Source organism: Diabrotica undecimpunctata, chromosome 10, assembly GCF_040954645.1.
Source record: "Diabrotica undecimpunctata isolate CICGRU chromosome 10, icDiaUnde3, whole genome shotgun sequence".
In the NCBI taxonomy this organism is placed as follows: domain Eukaryota; kingdom Metazoa; phylum Arthropoda; class Insecta; order Coleoptera; family Chrysomelidae; genus Diabrotica; species Diabrotica undecimpunctata.
The window spans coordinates 67,332,266-67,349,031 of NC_092812.1; the positions used below are offsets into that span (position 1 = coordinate 67,332,266).

The following is a 16,766-nucleotide window of genomic DNA, read 5'->3' on the forward strand; positions in this document are numbered from 1 at the left end:
TGATTATTTTTTAAGGATTATTAAAAAAACGCAATATTCACAAAAACGATTTAACATTTATTGAAATAAATATAAGAAAAACTATAGAGTACGATGAATGTTAACATTCTTAATAACATTTATTTTCACTTGTGTTCTGATAGGAACAGGCAGATCTAATGTGTACAATGATAAAATTATTCGGTGAATTTAATCGGCATCGTGAAACTCCTTAACATACCGGGTATTTTGTACAAAACTTGTCCTCTTGAAAATGATATACGTTAGATCAGATATATTATAAAAAAATTTAAAAACTAGCTTCCACAGCATTCAATATATTCAGATTCAGTTTTTAGTAACTCATTTAAAGATCGATGAAAATGATAGACTTGTGATCACTACAATTTAAGTACTCAATGTGCAGAGACCAAAACAACAGCCAGAGGAGCTTACACCCATTAATATGAATTATTTATTACACGGCAAGCTTTTATAAGAAGTCGGGGAAGAAGGCCAAACGAAAAATCGTGGGAGACGGCAGGCAAGAGAAGACTTCAACACATAGGGATAAAGGCGAAGAGAATGATGAGGTATATATTATAATCAACAGTACATATAATTATTATTTAAGTGGTGGAGGTGGAATTCTTTAGTGGCTCGCTGAAGAATGAAGGTTAGCTGTATGTTACTCTGTGTAAGACTAAGATCTTGAATTGTTGACCAATATGACTGATCCCGTATCTTTTAATGTTCTCAAGGGAGCAATGTTGAGGTACAAAATAAAAACACTCGGTATATTAAGAAACAATATCAATTGCGGGATCTAGTACAAAAATCGTTTGGGGTTATAAGAGAATTTTATTGTGCTTATAAAAGTAACAACTTTGGTTTCCATTCGAAGATACTTTAAATGGAAACTATTCTACATTTAAAATACTTCTGCTTACTAATTTTCATACTACTTCTTGTTAGTTTTCGTATGTATGATAGTACTTTTTTATTTAAATTAATTACAAAACGCAAATATAATACCAAGTATGATACGTCCACACTTGTTTGCATTTTTACTGCAAGCGACAAATATTATTAGTTTGTACAATATTACAAAAAATTCACATAATTACTCATTTTGATTGGTTAAATTAATTACTATCATACACACAAAATGTGTTCAAATATCACAAAAACCAAATTCATAATTATTCAGGTACTTGCACACATTTTAACAAATCATAGAGAGCACTAAAATGTTTCGCCTTCAGCCTTCACAAAAAAGTTCAAACAATCTTCCACTGTCATTGGGTCAATGGTTTTTTGTAATTCTCTTCTTACAAATGTTATCCTATTGCAGTACTATATGTATAAAGATATCAACATTTTGGTCCTAGAATTGCTGAAGTTATTTAATGACAACTTATAAAATCCGAAAACCATGGCCCATAACTCAAGCTCTACTTAAACCAAGAACTGATTACCGTTTGTCAAGATTAAAGTCTAGAAAATCATGCATCGGACAAGTATTGAAGATTATAGAGTTTATAGATAAGGGTTTCGAAAACAAGCTAATAACCGGAGTGGAATTAGTTGACTAACAGCTGCCTACGATACCGCGAACCACAAAAACCTGGTAGGTAAAATATATAACACTCTGAATGTCTCTGAACTGATAAAGGTAGTAGTCTGCTGCACAGCAGGATATTCTACTTTATATTACAAGGGAAGAAAAGCAGATGGAGAAATAAAAAAACATGGCCTGCCTCAAGGAAGTGTACATTTCCCAGTTATGTTCAATATATACTCAAACGACCAGCCAAAAAATACAAATTGAATATATACAAACAAAAGGCATAAGACACCACCTATGTGCTGATGACCCATGCTGTAGGAGTACAATCAAAGGACTTTGACATACAAGACAGGTTTTACAAACATCACTGTCAACAGAAGACAAAAAGTCACTAACAGAACAACTGCACGGGTAATGTGTTTTTTTTTAACAGGAGAGTACGCCTGCCCTGTCTGTAACCGATCGGACCACACAAGACAAGTAAGCATTTTCTTGAATGAGACATGCAGGATAACAATCGGATGTATGAAACCTTACTCACTCAACCCCTATACGAAGGAGCAGGTTTCCCACTAACGATATAGCATAGGAACAGTTGATGAATATATAGAAAAGTTTAACTTTGGATGAATGCCACCCATTATATAACATGAGACACACTCAATCAAGGTTAAAATCCAGAAAAAGTTTTCTGCTCTGTGTGCCTGTCCACTCGCCAAAAAACTACTTTTTTTTGGAGGAATTTAACCCGTATAAGACCCAGTAAAGATGAATAAAATTAAGTGAAACCTACCAACGACTAATGGAGATATGTATTAGTGTCGAAAACAATAAAATATGGAACACCTTCTGTCATGTCCCAGGTGCTCCTAAACCATTTTCACTGAAATAAGTCGGTAGTCCAGTGTTTTTTTTTTCGGAAGCCGTTTGTTATTATACATGACTACTTACGTAGCCAGGACCGACGGCTCTACGTGTCCTCCAAAGCACGGTGACAGTTCAGTTAAATTATAAACTGGAAAATTCTTGATTTATTTCCGGGATTTCTGCTTTTTTCTGTGTTATTTTTATTACTAATATACGTTTATTTGTTGGACACCTTTCCGATCTTCGTTTCCATTATGTTCAACATTTTCTAGTATTGAAAGCGATTTACAACAATTAAATGTTGAGATGCAGGTATAATTCAGAAATTGTTCGTTTCAGTTTCCAGATCAGAAACCGTTTTGGAATGCCTCAATCTGGAACCAGAAATTTCCAAAGAATTTATTTAATAATTTCGTGGTTTATTCCAACGAGCTATTTAATAGAAGCTGTCATGTCATAGGAAAAAAACTAATTAATTGTATCTTACGTCCTATGAGGGATATAGCACTTAGTTGAATAATTTGTTGTAAAGGTTGCTTGTTGCCTTGCATATCTACAGTGCTCGTCTGAAGTTCGCCCTGAACTATTTTCTAAACCATAAAAATTATATTTAAAAAAAATTGGGTACCTAAATTAAGGCACTTATACATTTATATCTTAGTGACGTAATCAATTTAAAATGGTGTACACCTTTGGTGTGAAATTATTTTAAATGTCATTATATGATAAGTAATACATTGTAAAGGTCTTGTAACACTCAGCACGTTCCTAGATATTTTTAACGAATCTGTAGCGAAGTTTCAAAATGGCGATAGTGCAAAAACATATGAACTACTACTAATATAACGCTCGAACAGTCCAATTTATTTTTTCGGTTTCCTGTACACTGATAGAATTAATTTGTTTATTTATTAATAACTGTCAATATATGACGTCATGATTTTATCAAATGAAAATATCTGGCTTGTGATCTATAATTTGAAATATTTGTGTCACTCAGTATACATCTAGATTTGTCGACATCGGTTTAAAACGACCATTGAATTATGGCAATTATCTCTCAATGAAAAATAACTCATTCTTGTTTCTAGTAACATATTATTGAGTGACACAAGGGCTCAGATTGTTCGATTCACTAAATTGCCACTAAAAAATAAATGTCGTTGACATTTCAAAATGTGAAAAACCGAGAAAATCAATTCACTTGTTAGAACATTTCGTATAAAAGTTGAAGATTATGAAATTACTATGGATGGTCTACATTTTTCCATGTTATCGCTAATGACGATTGACGATGGACATCATTTTGAAACAGCGCGATATAATCGCTCAAATATTTAGAAAAATACTGCATTATACAAGAACTTTCAGGTGAGGTATTATATTCCATACGATTCCAGTTAAAATTATTTTCCAAAATGGCGTCCGTCCACCATTCTATTGATTACGTCATACAAGACGCCTTAATTCAGTTATCTAAAAACTGAACCTTAAAATGTATTGCAAAGAATCAATAACATAAAAAGAATATTTGACGTTTAATCAGAAAAGCTGTTCATATGGTTTGAAATTATTTTTCCTAAAGTTTCGACTGTGACTGTGGTAGATACTATCTAATGCGATGCGGGAGTTGGCTTTCACCAGTTTAAGGAATATCCTTCGAAAAATAGGGTATCATCACAAAAACCGACAGTGAAAGTTTACAGTCCAAAATATTTTAGTGCTCTCATTCTGCAACCAAAACAATCAAACAAAATGTAATTTGATTAATACTACTACTACTAAGAAATGGTCTTAAGGAAAATAATACTGAAATAACTCAAACTTCTTGTTGCGATGGCTGTATTATATGTTTACTACATTCATTTGATTACATACACAGTGATAAAATTTACATCTAGACTTTTCAACTGAAATATTGCTGTAACAAAATGGCGACAAAAATCACGATTATGGTACAGATTATTAATTTAGTATCATCTGATTACTAACTTCAGTAGTTAATTATGCAAATCACGTTTATGTTAAAAAATCATGGCCAATATGCACGCATATCAAATTAATCAGGAAATATAGACGATTTAATCTGTGAGGCGGACACACCAATATAAAATCCGAATGAGTTAGACCATCTGATATAAAAGTCTGTATACTACAAAAGGACAACAATACTAAAAACACAAAATAAGGAAGAACAATATGACACGCGGACGTACTTTTACTAACAAGGCTGAAGTACTGCAGAAAATCAAAATGCAGAATCAGCTTAGGACCCTGATGTACCAGCGCTAATGTCGTTGTGTTAGCGTCGGCGCAACTGGACAATGGCACTATCATGGAGTAAATTATATGAACGACAATGTCGTTCGTATAATTTACCCCATGATGGATGGCGCTCGTATCACAGAGCCCTTACTGCATATACACCAGTCAAGGCTATGGTATACACCTGTGTACTGCCATAAGGCGGTTTCATGGAGGCTTGAGCTGTGGCATAAAAACTGAAATAGTCAACCATATTTTGCATGGTGACTACAGAAACATGGACAAATATACTGGATTATGAGTATGATGAATAGATGGAAGATCTACAATAAGCCAATTTGCTGCACTACGACCGGAGTACCAGAATACATCAGAAAGAATAATATACAATTGGAAACATTGGAAATATTAAGTCCAGTTAGAAAACAATTCATTAGATCTCCACAGAAAAGCAGAAAACATGGTCAACGTACGATATACAATTTAATATTAACTAAATATTTAAAGAATTTTGCATAAAGACAGGAGTCGGACAGGGTTGTATATTCTCGTGCCTCTAATGTTTGACAAAACAGAAGTCAACAATATCTTCATATGTAGACTTAACTCTGCTATTAGCTGATAGTACCGATGGCCTATCTGAAGTGACACTGTAAGAAGACGTACATCCTTATAGTAAACAATAACAAGGACACAAGAAGATAGTTGAATGTATATTAAATGACGAATCAGATCGCTATAAAGAAGTCAATATTCGAATATAGAAAAGTGCATTAAATCTCATCTCATGCATATTTTGTAATACTAGTTTGAATGTGCAGTTAGTTACATGAGTCTTCGCCGTTCTTTTATATGACATTGAGGCATTTTGACTGATGACTCCTTTAAATCTTTTAGTGCGCATGTCATGCATTAGTGACTGATTCTTAGCATAGAGTTCATGGCAAGCATTGGTGACACAAACTCTTTCACACCAAATGTATTAGTTGTTTGTACCGTGTTTGAAGAAAATCTAAAAAGCAGTGTAGCAGCAAATTAACTATCTAAAAACGTTCAAAATATGATGCTCTCATTACATGCTTAGAGCACCTATCACATCATTAATAAAACAATCCTGGAATGAATTCGAAAAGAATAAAAAAACTGTAAAATTTAGAAAAGTATCGTATTTTGGACACCTGACGGCAGAAACGATGCGATGTGATCGCAAACATATAAATAGGATAAGCATTAGAAGTTTAACCAACCAAAAGGTGCAACACAAGAAGAAACTTAAAATTTGCCATATCAAGTTAGATTGAGAGGTTCGAATATGTCAAATCTTCGAAAGTTTATTGAATATAAGCGTATCAAAACATTCAATCCAAATCATATAAATTACTAAGATCTGTCGATTGTCTAGATGTAAATTTTTGTTGGGACATCCAATACAATGAAGAAAAATACATATTATTTTCAAAAACATGAAAACAACTATTTAGCTGTGATATGAAAAAATATCGTTACAACATTCTAACATCGTTATATAGTTCACTTAGTTTATTTACAACATTGCATAGAAGTCTTTTACTATATAAAAACTGTACAATATTCCACCTGTACATATTTACATTCCATTTCAAGGAATCACACTCTTAACACTATTTAAAAAAATATTGAAGCTACAGGAAAGTGATGTCACTGAGTTAAAGTTTTCATATAAGGTCATACGGAAAATTGATTTTCCTATATTACCCGTTTCACCTGTATTTTCTGTGACAACTAAGTTTAAGGTTTCGAGATCTGATATAAAATTTTTTATCCCTAAACCGAAATTAAAGAATTTGACTCGTATAGAGAACAGTTCTGACTATCAATGATAATTAAGACTTAAATCTTTGTTTAAAAAAGAAACTGTATTCCATACTCATGTTAATTAAATGGCAAGTCTTACATTGCAATATTTTCAAAATTGTCAAAAACCTAAGTTTTGGGAAATCTAGGAGTTTTCAACACCTTAATTTGTACTATATTTTTGTACTAACAAAACGGACAAAAATTCAAAGTAACGATAATGAATTATGATTTCCCGCCGATCGCCGGGAAAAACAATGTAAAAGCTACAAGGATGTAACTGAAACTAAGAGTGAAATAAATTTACTATAACTATGAAATAATATTAGCCATTTTTATTTAAAAACATTTATAGAACTAACCCATAGAAAATGGGGTTATAGTAAACCGTTAACTTACAATTACTGATGTATATAACTGATAATAAAATCATAGTTACCACATTACTTAAAATTAATAGTAACCACTTAGCTAAGATCTGTTTAAAAACTATGGAGTAAATTGGACATTCTTGCCTTCCGGCTTAGGTGTCATAGATTGAAAAATACTTGAAATTTACGGAACGAAAACTTATGATCGAGGTTATACTAACCTACAAATGAGGTTCTAGATATTTGCTTCTTTTTCGCCTTGACAAAATGTTCGGTTAAACGTGTTTTAATATTTAACAACGCTAGAAGAAATAAATATTAGTGCGACGAAGAGAGTATAGCCATAAACGAACCACGTAGGAGGGTTTCGCAGCGTAAAATGAGATTAAACATGAAAGAGTATATAGGCAAGCAGAGAAGACCATTTTCAGAAGGAAGGAAAAATATTAATACGAAAATTCAACCTATAAAACAAATAATTTTAGAAATGACCTCAAACCCAGAATAATAGCCTGTAAAGATAAGGATGGCTCAATAATTAGTGACAAGCAGGAGAAAATCCTATTTTTTCCTTGTTTTCTGGGCCCGTCTGATCCAAAATTTCCGGTATCACTGAAGCTTACTGTATTTGCTGCCCATTGTTGTTTCTCACATCTAGTGTAGAATTTTATATCCTGTAAAAGTTTGCACATGTCTTTTTCTTGGCGTGTCTTATATACCAGGGTCTCCTGTTGGTTGCCCATATAGTTTTTGTCTTTTGACCTCCAGCGCCTCACAATACATGTTTCACAGTTTCTGGTTCCTTGTCACAGTCTGCAGTTAAAGTCTCCATTTTAAATACCTATTTGTAAACTGAGAACAGTAACATTCCTGTTACTGTTTTCAATTTATTTCTGCCCATATGGATCTGTTTTTTCAGAGCCCACCAATGAAGATGTGTTTGTTTTGGGATTCTATTCCAATATAGCTTCATCACTTTCTCGGGTCCAGTTTTCTCTTCCAATATCGCTCACGACTTTCTGGGATCCAGTCCTTCAGATTGCAACATTTGGTGTTCCAAGGGTCACAGTTAGTTCATTCAAGTAAGTCTCTTTTAGCAAGTTGATCGTTGCCTTCAATGACTTGGTACCCAGACAAGCTCAACCTTGTTCCGGTCTTCCAGTGAATTCAGTTCTCCGTTACAGACCCATACCAGTCTGGACATCATTTTCTGACATGCCAATGCCTTGCTCAGCTTTATTCCGGTCACAAGCTCAACCTTGTTCCGGTCTTCCAGTGCATTCAGTTCTCCGTTACAGACCCACACTAGTCTGGACATAACTTTCTGACATGTCAATGCCTTCAGTACTGCTTAGCTATCTGACAATATATGGATCTGCTCTTTTGCAAGAGCTCTCTTATTATTTTCCTTTGCGCATTGCAGTATAGCATAAATCTCTTCTTGGAAAACGATACAATTCCTCTCAAAAGCAAAGCTTTCATTTTTTGGATCCATCTGTGCACCAGACCTTACCCTGTTGATTGTGGTACTCCTTGTTTCTCCATAAACCCCTGTCTGGAATACACAGCCTGCATCAATTCTTTAAAGTGTAACTTTTGTCATGTGATCTGATTCCGCATTAAAGATGTCCTTCGGCACACGCCTTGTGATATTCATTTGTCCTGTCCCTTTATTGCGAAAGTTCAGTATTTTTTTTTATTTTGTAGGCTCCCAATCTTGCCTCTCCTTGTATTATCAAATGCAAGGGAGCCAGGCCTAGTAGAGCCGAGCAAAGGACAAAAACACCTGCGGACTGGAAATTAGGTATACTGTGTCCACTTCACAAAAAGGGAAACATGATGGTCTGCGATAATTGCAGAGACATCACCTTACCTAATATGGCACATAAATACAAAGGCAAATTTTTTTAACCTTGCGGTGGAAAAATTTATTAGAGATTCTCAACTTAACACGAGTGGTACGATCTTTAATAAATCTTTTGAGTATAAATGACATTGATACCATCGCTAGGTCCACAGAGGTTCTGATTGAAGTATTTCGTTCATTAAGGACGATAGTCTAGGTATCTGCACTGAAATGGGACTAGAAATAAATACCAAAAGAAGGAACTATATGTGCCCCTTATGAGTCAAATAATCAGATACCTAGACTAATAATCGATGGTATCGGACTGGAAGGTTTTGACACCTTCAGCTGAACTTGACACCTTTTGGAAATTTCAGCCGAGACTAAAGACGGTAAATGGAGGACAAGAGGAGAAATGACATTAAAACTTCTCGGGAAAATAAAACTTACCGTAGAATACCAATTAGATAAGAAGAAGAACGGTCACTTATACAGAAGGGCTAGGAACTGCTAAGAAGAATACATGGAGGAGTACAAAGGTAACGATTGTGGACCGGTAGAACAATCAAGCAGAGGAAGACCGAGGTACCTGAACAACTTAAAAGACGATATACAATCTATTGGAGCAAAAGAGATGCTCAAGACAGGAAATAATGGATGATCGTTCTAAAGAAGGCGTTGACTCATAAAAAGCTGTAAAGTCATTGATGATAATTTTCGCTTTGGTATATTTGTTTAAAAATCAGGCTTCATCGGACCTAAACTTTATTATTTCATCTCAAATTTGAATTCAGAGCCAAGTGCGAGCGAAAATTGTTAAAGTTGGTAAAGTTGCAGTATTTTAGAGCTCTCTCCTGGAACAGAACGGAGTTGGAAAGTGGTTTCTTTAAGAGAGAAAAATCTGTTCGCTATTATTATTAAAGCAAGATAAAATATTGAATAATGCTAAAAATAAAAAAAGGGAAGAATTATTTTTAAATCGATAACCGACATGGTCAAAAGGAAGTCTACACCTACCTGGACAAAGCATGATAATATAAATGCATTTGAAGAATATCAACAGCAAAAATACAGACCTAAATGTCAACACCCTAAATGACATAATAGAAGCTATAGAGAAAAGCCCGAAGATACACTGCCAAAAAAAAATCATATAAGCATAAATGTAAGAGAGGAGAAAACTGTAATAGAAGTACAGACAATGAACTTGAATGAGAGATAAATAAAAGCCTCATAGCTTAAAAAAATGAGAGCATAAAAGTTTAAGAAGAAAATTAACAAATGGAAAAAAAAGAAATAATGAATTAATTAAAGGATAAAGATGAAAATATCACCAACAGAGAAAAGTTCGAAAATTCATAAAAAAATTAGTCAACCAAGCACCAACAAAATAAAGCTCCGGGAAAAGATATTATCGTTATAGAAGCTATATATAGCGAATATATAATTTTGTTCAACTGATGTCAGCACCAAAGTGAAACACCTACAAGATGGCACAGTGCACTTACCATTTTATTACACAGAAAGGGCGATCCAACAGACCTCGAGAATTACCGACCCATAAGCGTCTACAAGTTATTCACAAAAATAAAAGACTGGAAAAATTAGATTTATTAACCTAGGGAACAGGCAGGTTCAGGAAAAACTTTGGCACTAACGACCACCTTTATTGCACAAGAGATATTATAGAAAAATATAGAATACAACCGACCATTGGTCCTAGCTTTCGTAAATTTTCACAAAACATTCAATACGATAGAAATTAACAGCGTATTCGCCTCTCATATTTTCATTTACTATTCTTCAAAATTTTGAAGTGTTGCACTTGTATCGTAATCTAGAACACATGCACCTTCTTCGATGAGTCACCGATGACCGATAAATGTCTATTTTTTACAAAAAATAGTCTGTATTTCAGAATTACGTAAAGCAATTGTAAAATATCAAACCATGAGTTAAAGATTTGATCCTTTTAGACAATGGTATATTAAAAAGAAGGTGGTGTACTTGTTTGTGATCTCTTGGATGTGTTTAACAAGCTTTTACACCTAGTCTTCTTAGTTTTTAAACAGATCCTACAATGAAACAAGATAATCCGATTAAAAATAGTTCTATTAACTGTTTTAAAACACGACTGCTGTAGTGTTTTTATGAGTAATTAAGTTAACGTTTTTTTGAAACTTGTGATTTTAAAGAAATCTTAAAAATAGTCACGATCGTCTTATGATTACCCTGAAATCTTCAAATGTATTCTATTCTTAAATTAGGTATTGAAATACTCGTAGTTTATATGAAAATTTTTTAAAACAATTAGTTACATCTAAGAAGCGATCCTGTAAAATGTACTAAAATAGGTCTCAATTAAACTATATACAAATTTTTAGTATATATCTCAATTTACAACTAAAACAAACAATAAATATATCGTGAAATATTATTTTTATCAAAAATCTAAAACATATTTACAAGTTGTTATCCGTCTAACAATATTGCCAAAAAATGGGCGTTCCAAGCCTACAGTTTCCCCCAATTTAACGGTCAAGTTTACACTTTACCCACATCGTTTATATAAGCATACTATATTTTTAAATAATAAAATTCAATTATGTAAAACATACTTCTTCAATAATATTAATCAATTAAAAGAAAACGAGTGTTAATATTTTTAATAAATAAAAACTGTTAAACTTAGGGGAAAGGTTCCAATTTTGCAATAACAATTGGGCTTCTAGGATTCAAATTTTATAATTTTCAATACCACAATTAAATCAATCACAAAATATTATAAACAATAATTAATATTATCATAAGTTCCCACAACTAAATAATAAAAAATAAAGTAAAAACTGCTTTTTGTTGTAACTAAACAGTTTTGGATACCCTGTTTATTTTGTATTTCTATTATTATCTCTACCTATAAGAGACTTTGAGAATCTCATTTAAACCGAATAAGAATAACATGCCATTACTGAAAGTTTGAACATTTGCAATGAACTTGGTCCAGTTGTTAATGTTCTTACTCTTGATGAACATTTTTCAATATGCGCGTCTAAAGTCCATTCCCAACTATTGTTGAACCATAAAACTAAATTTTTTGTACCTGAATTAAGGCACCTACATTATTTTTGTGCCTTAGATGACGTTGTCATTTAAGATCGCACACAGACACCATTTTGTGAAATTATAAATAGGATCATATGCCAAATAATAACAGGTCTAAAGAGAAGAAGGGAAGGTAGCAAAGAGTGAGGCAAAGCACGCTGTCTGTCAAGGAATGATCGCCTGTACAGCTGTACGAATAGTTGGAAACACCCGAGGGAATGACAAGGTTATACAGCAGAGCTAAAGCAAGGGATAAGTCATCAAAATACTTGACCTACGAGAGACAAGAGGATGCGGGACCCCAAATGAAAATCAGGTAGGACCTAAATAGGAGGTTTGGAAGGTCTCTATGAGAGGAAGGGGTTGATGTGTTATGGCTAATAATGAGTAGGATATATGAGGAAGAAAGGATGCCCATTCATGGCGATATGAAGATAAAGGAGACATGCAGAACTGTAAGAAGAGGGATAAAGTTAATGTCGCACACAATTAAAATTTGGAAGAGAACTTTATTGGAACAGGATTGACCAAAAGTCTTCCAGTAACGTTTGGTTTGAATCAAAGCTCTTGGTAGTCTTTAGCTTGGAAAACATTTATCTATCCCACATTCTAATATAACTCATTTGTTTTTCATTTACATTGTCAATAATATGACGTCATAGACACTTTTTTCTTAAATAACCAGATGTATGATTAATTTGAAAGCTCTTGCACCAGTGCGTATATTTCTAGATTTTTGTGTGATCATATTGCACCGTTTTAAAATGGCGGTTTTAATGAAAATTATCTTTACAGAATGTGGCAAACTGGAAAAATAAACGGATCTTTTCGAGCATTTTCCATAAAATTTGAAAACCATCAAATTATTAGAGCTATAACAGAAACAAGAGTTTTCCAAAAAGTATTACTTGCGATATAGTCACATTTGAAATAATTTTATAAAATGACATCCGTGCGCTATTTTAAATAGTTATGTTAACAAAAACAATGTCAGTGCCTTAGGTCAGTTATACAAAACATTATTAATTTGTTTTGTTTCAGAAAACAATTAGTAGGGTGGAGAACTTTGGACGTGCTTTATATTTTTAGAGTAATTGGCGAAAAGGGATATATTTATATTCAGTTTAAATGATTTGTTTTTGACTCTCTTCAGCATTTTATACTGGTCTATTTTTGTTGTCACATCTCAAGTTTGCTACACTGACTTACACCGTAACCTATTTGGTTTGCCTTTTATTCATAGTGGCGACTTCAACTGAAGGATTGGAAATAGTGTCATTAACAGTTCAATGAAGACCACGCGAATGAAAACAACACAATATTACAATATTAGAGGTTAGGTAACACAGATCGACTTTGTAACGCCGGAATCTATACTGTAACCAAACACTCATAATAAATACTAAAGAAGAAAACTGCTGTTACCAAGAGTCTCGTTTTATGCAAACTCAAGTAACAGCGTGAATAAAATAGTGAAAGGAAACAACTAAAGAACCAAATTTACCGTAGAAGCATTCATAAGTATGTGATCCCCAAAATTATTTATCAAAGATGACTGAATAAAAAAATATGATTAAAGTTGAAGAAAAATAAAAGATAGCAATTAGCGCCAATAAAACCATAAAACAAGGATGATAAGAGATGTGGCAATCAAATAAGGACTGATGCTTCAAAATGTTTTATTGATCACCTATCATGGTATAAAGTTTTCCCCTTCAATGCATTGTCAAATCTAGTCCTCTAAGCTCTGATTTTACCTTAGGATATAAAAAAGTTACACGGGACAGCTCGGGCGAATACCGTGGATGGCCAAAACAGCAAAATTGCAAATAACATATTCACAAACAAGATTCGACAAATCGGGACTTCGTCTTCTCACCTAACTTCGACGACTAGCCAGAACCTTGAGGTAAAAATGTTGATTGGCAGTCTGCCCTTGGGGATCTAATTAACGAACACAATTCCACTTTCAAGACAGATCGTTTCTCGGTCACGTCACGTAGCACACTTAAACGTTTTAACCCACCCAAACTTATGTGTGTGTGCGATTAACATTCACTACCGTCGACTTACTTACTTTAACATGATATGAGCTTATGTTTTCTTTTAGTTTCACAAGACACTAGAGATTAACTCGTTGTTCCATCGATCACTTCAGCCTTTTTTCGACGAGACTAGAGCAAGGACTTACAACAGGTGATTGTTACAGCAAGAGTGGGCGACGTACAACCTCGCTTGCTCATCGAGTTCAAGTTCGGGAAATCATAACAGACAGACATGTTCAGATCCGTCACAGCGCTGGCGAGCTCGCTGTTAACAGGTAACAACTCCAGTTCAGTTATTTAATTGCCACATCTCAACAAGCAAAACAAAGTCTATCAAACCATAGTACACAAGATACAGTGTGCATAAGATACATTTGTATCAAAATACCCGAAAGTGTATTCAAACCTCGAAAATGCAACGCGAGTGTATTCTCCTTTGTGGAGATGAATGTAGTTACAACATTGGGATATAAATGAGAATAGAATGCTGAGGTAGGTCTATCTCAAAAATTGTACATATCTACATGATGATCTTTGAAAACGGATTCACCATTGAAAAAGGGTTGAAATTTTTGGAGACATTAAATTTGGACAAAAAGTATTCAAAGCTTCTACAGCTCGAACAAAAAGTGCCATCGAGAAGTTCTTAGACGTTCTGGACTCACTTTTTGATCGACCTGTAGCTTAATATTAAAATGGTGGATCACACTTATTCATTTCTAATAAAATATCACCAAGAACATCGGTCGACTGACGGTTTTTAATCTTAATCTTAAATGGTTTGTGTTTTTTCACAGGTGACTCAACTAGCTTCACAGGGGAATTACTTGTCGAATCAGCAGCACTCTTTGTCGGGGGTTCTAGAATTTTTATCGGAGACTCAGTGAAAATTTTGGATGCAGACTCCACAACAATTTTTGTGGGTGACTGCATTACGAGCTTCGTAGATTCCATCATAACTCTTTTTGGCGGTGTTGCCTGTAAATCAGAATTTAATGAAATAATATTTGACTCATTTGGGCTTATTTTGTAATTAAGGTTACTGCTTATACTAGGCTTGGTACTGTTACCACTGTTTTCTGTAGTTACATGGTTATGGTTATTGTGGATTGGATCTTGTAATCGTTCTTGTTTGGAGGCATGCGAGTGCTTTCTCTCTTTATCACCGTGTTTATGCTCCTTGTCCCTGTGGGAACTGTGATTATGCTTTCTCTCTTTATCATGTTTATGTCTTTCTTTATCTCTATGTTTTTCTTTGTGTTTATCTCTGTGTTTATCCTTATGTTTTGATTTTTCTCTATCATGATCTTTGTGTTTATGTTTCTTCTCTTTGTCCCTCTCCTTATCTTTTTCGTCATGATTCCGGATTTTTTCAGCAGGAACGTATTTGTTAAGATCCAACTTAAGCTTCATTTTTATAGGTGGCTTGTCTTCATCTGGGTGATTAGACGATTTCAGTGGCGATTTTTCTGGTTTTGTAGGCGAAACATTTTTATTGGGTAGTTGACTAATATACCTGACAGTTCCTTTAACGTCTTCCAGGTTGTAGTATTGCTTCAATCGGACATGCCAAGCTAAAACAAAATAACACATGTTAAACCATAGTACGATATAAGGATATTTGTAGGACATGGTAGGTTAAAAGTATGGAAGTATATAACGAGCAATACAAAAAAGTTAATCAGAGCAGTAGATAAGCTACGTTTGTATCACCACCAGAATAGGGAAATCAATATGTTAGAAGTACCTTTTAGGTAAGTAAGAGTGAGAAAGCTATATGTTGACGTAGATAATATAGATAAAATTAATATTACAAGCTCATTCTTGTTGTAATTTATTGTTTTTCAAAGTTTGTGTTTATGCTAGCAGAGTGTAATGAAATCCCATTAGAATTACGTAGACAACTATTAGCACACAAATACTGTATAAAGAGGAGAAATACTGAGTCAGACCTTTTAAAAAATCTGGTATTATTAAATATGAAAACATTAATAATAAATATTTAAAAATAAAAAATTCACCCCCACTAACAGATGCATTTATTGAAACCAGAAATTATACAGGATTACACAAAAATAAATTAATACCAATTTATAAAGTTCAGTACAAGAATTTGATAAAAAAAACCAAGAATCATAATTCCTAAACATACAGAATCAAATCAATTACAACAATATTTTAGTAAAATCTATACTGAGCGACTTTGTGGATTACACAGTTATTTACACAGACGGTTCTAAAAATCAAACAGGAATAGGATGTGCTATGTATGTGCAAAATACCCACCAATACAATAATTACATATTATCTGATGTTAGTAGCATCTTTTCAGCTGAACTTCATAGAATAGAAAGGATTCAAGAAAAAATATTTAAAAAGCTGTGATAATTGTAGTGTAATACTTCCCTTAATCCTTTTTGTAATGTTCTGTGTCATTGAGTGAATCATAATGACAGAGGATTATAAATAGAGGTTAAGATATGAATAGGTTATGATGCCGAAGCACATGATAGCAATGTGCAATGTCTAAAATAGTATGTATTGATATTGAGTATAAAATAAAGCTAAGGAACAAAGAGTTTGAGAGTTGTAATCTGCAATCGGAGAGGTTTTGGGTCCAGAAAATTATATAGAAATAAAATATTGCAAGTACACAGTAAAGAAAACTATATAGAAATAAAATATTGTAAGTACAGTAAAGAATACATTTAATATTGAACATTTGAATGGGGCCAATTATTCTGCTTGGAAATATAGAATTAAAGTTGTTTTTTAAGAAAAAGAAGTTGAACAATGGATTACTACGGAGTTCAATGAGAATAATTATACAGAAGAGTCACAAAAGTTAGCAGCGAAACAGAAAGATACAGCTTGTAGGTTAATAATTG

General features: G+C 33.5%; 1 protein-coding gene across 2 annotated transcripts in view; it reads right to left on the bottom strand.

The window, feature by feature from the left end:
* Window positions 1-36: 36 nt before the first annotated feature.
* The window catches only part of LOC140452295 (uncharacterized), an 82,827-nt gene continuing 66,097 nt past the window's right edge, over window positions 37-16,766 (bottom strand). For both annotated transcript variants that reach the window (XM_072546463.1, XM_072546464.1), the window contains one exon: window positions 37-15,452. In XM_072546463.1, the coding sequence (XP_072402564.1) occupies window positions 14,569-15,452 (884 nt within the window). In that variant the 3' untranslated portion in view covers window positions 37-14,568. The remainder of the gene's footprint in view (window positions 15,453-16,766) is intronic.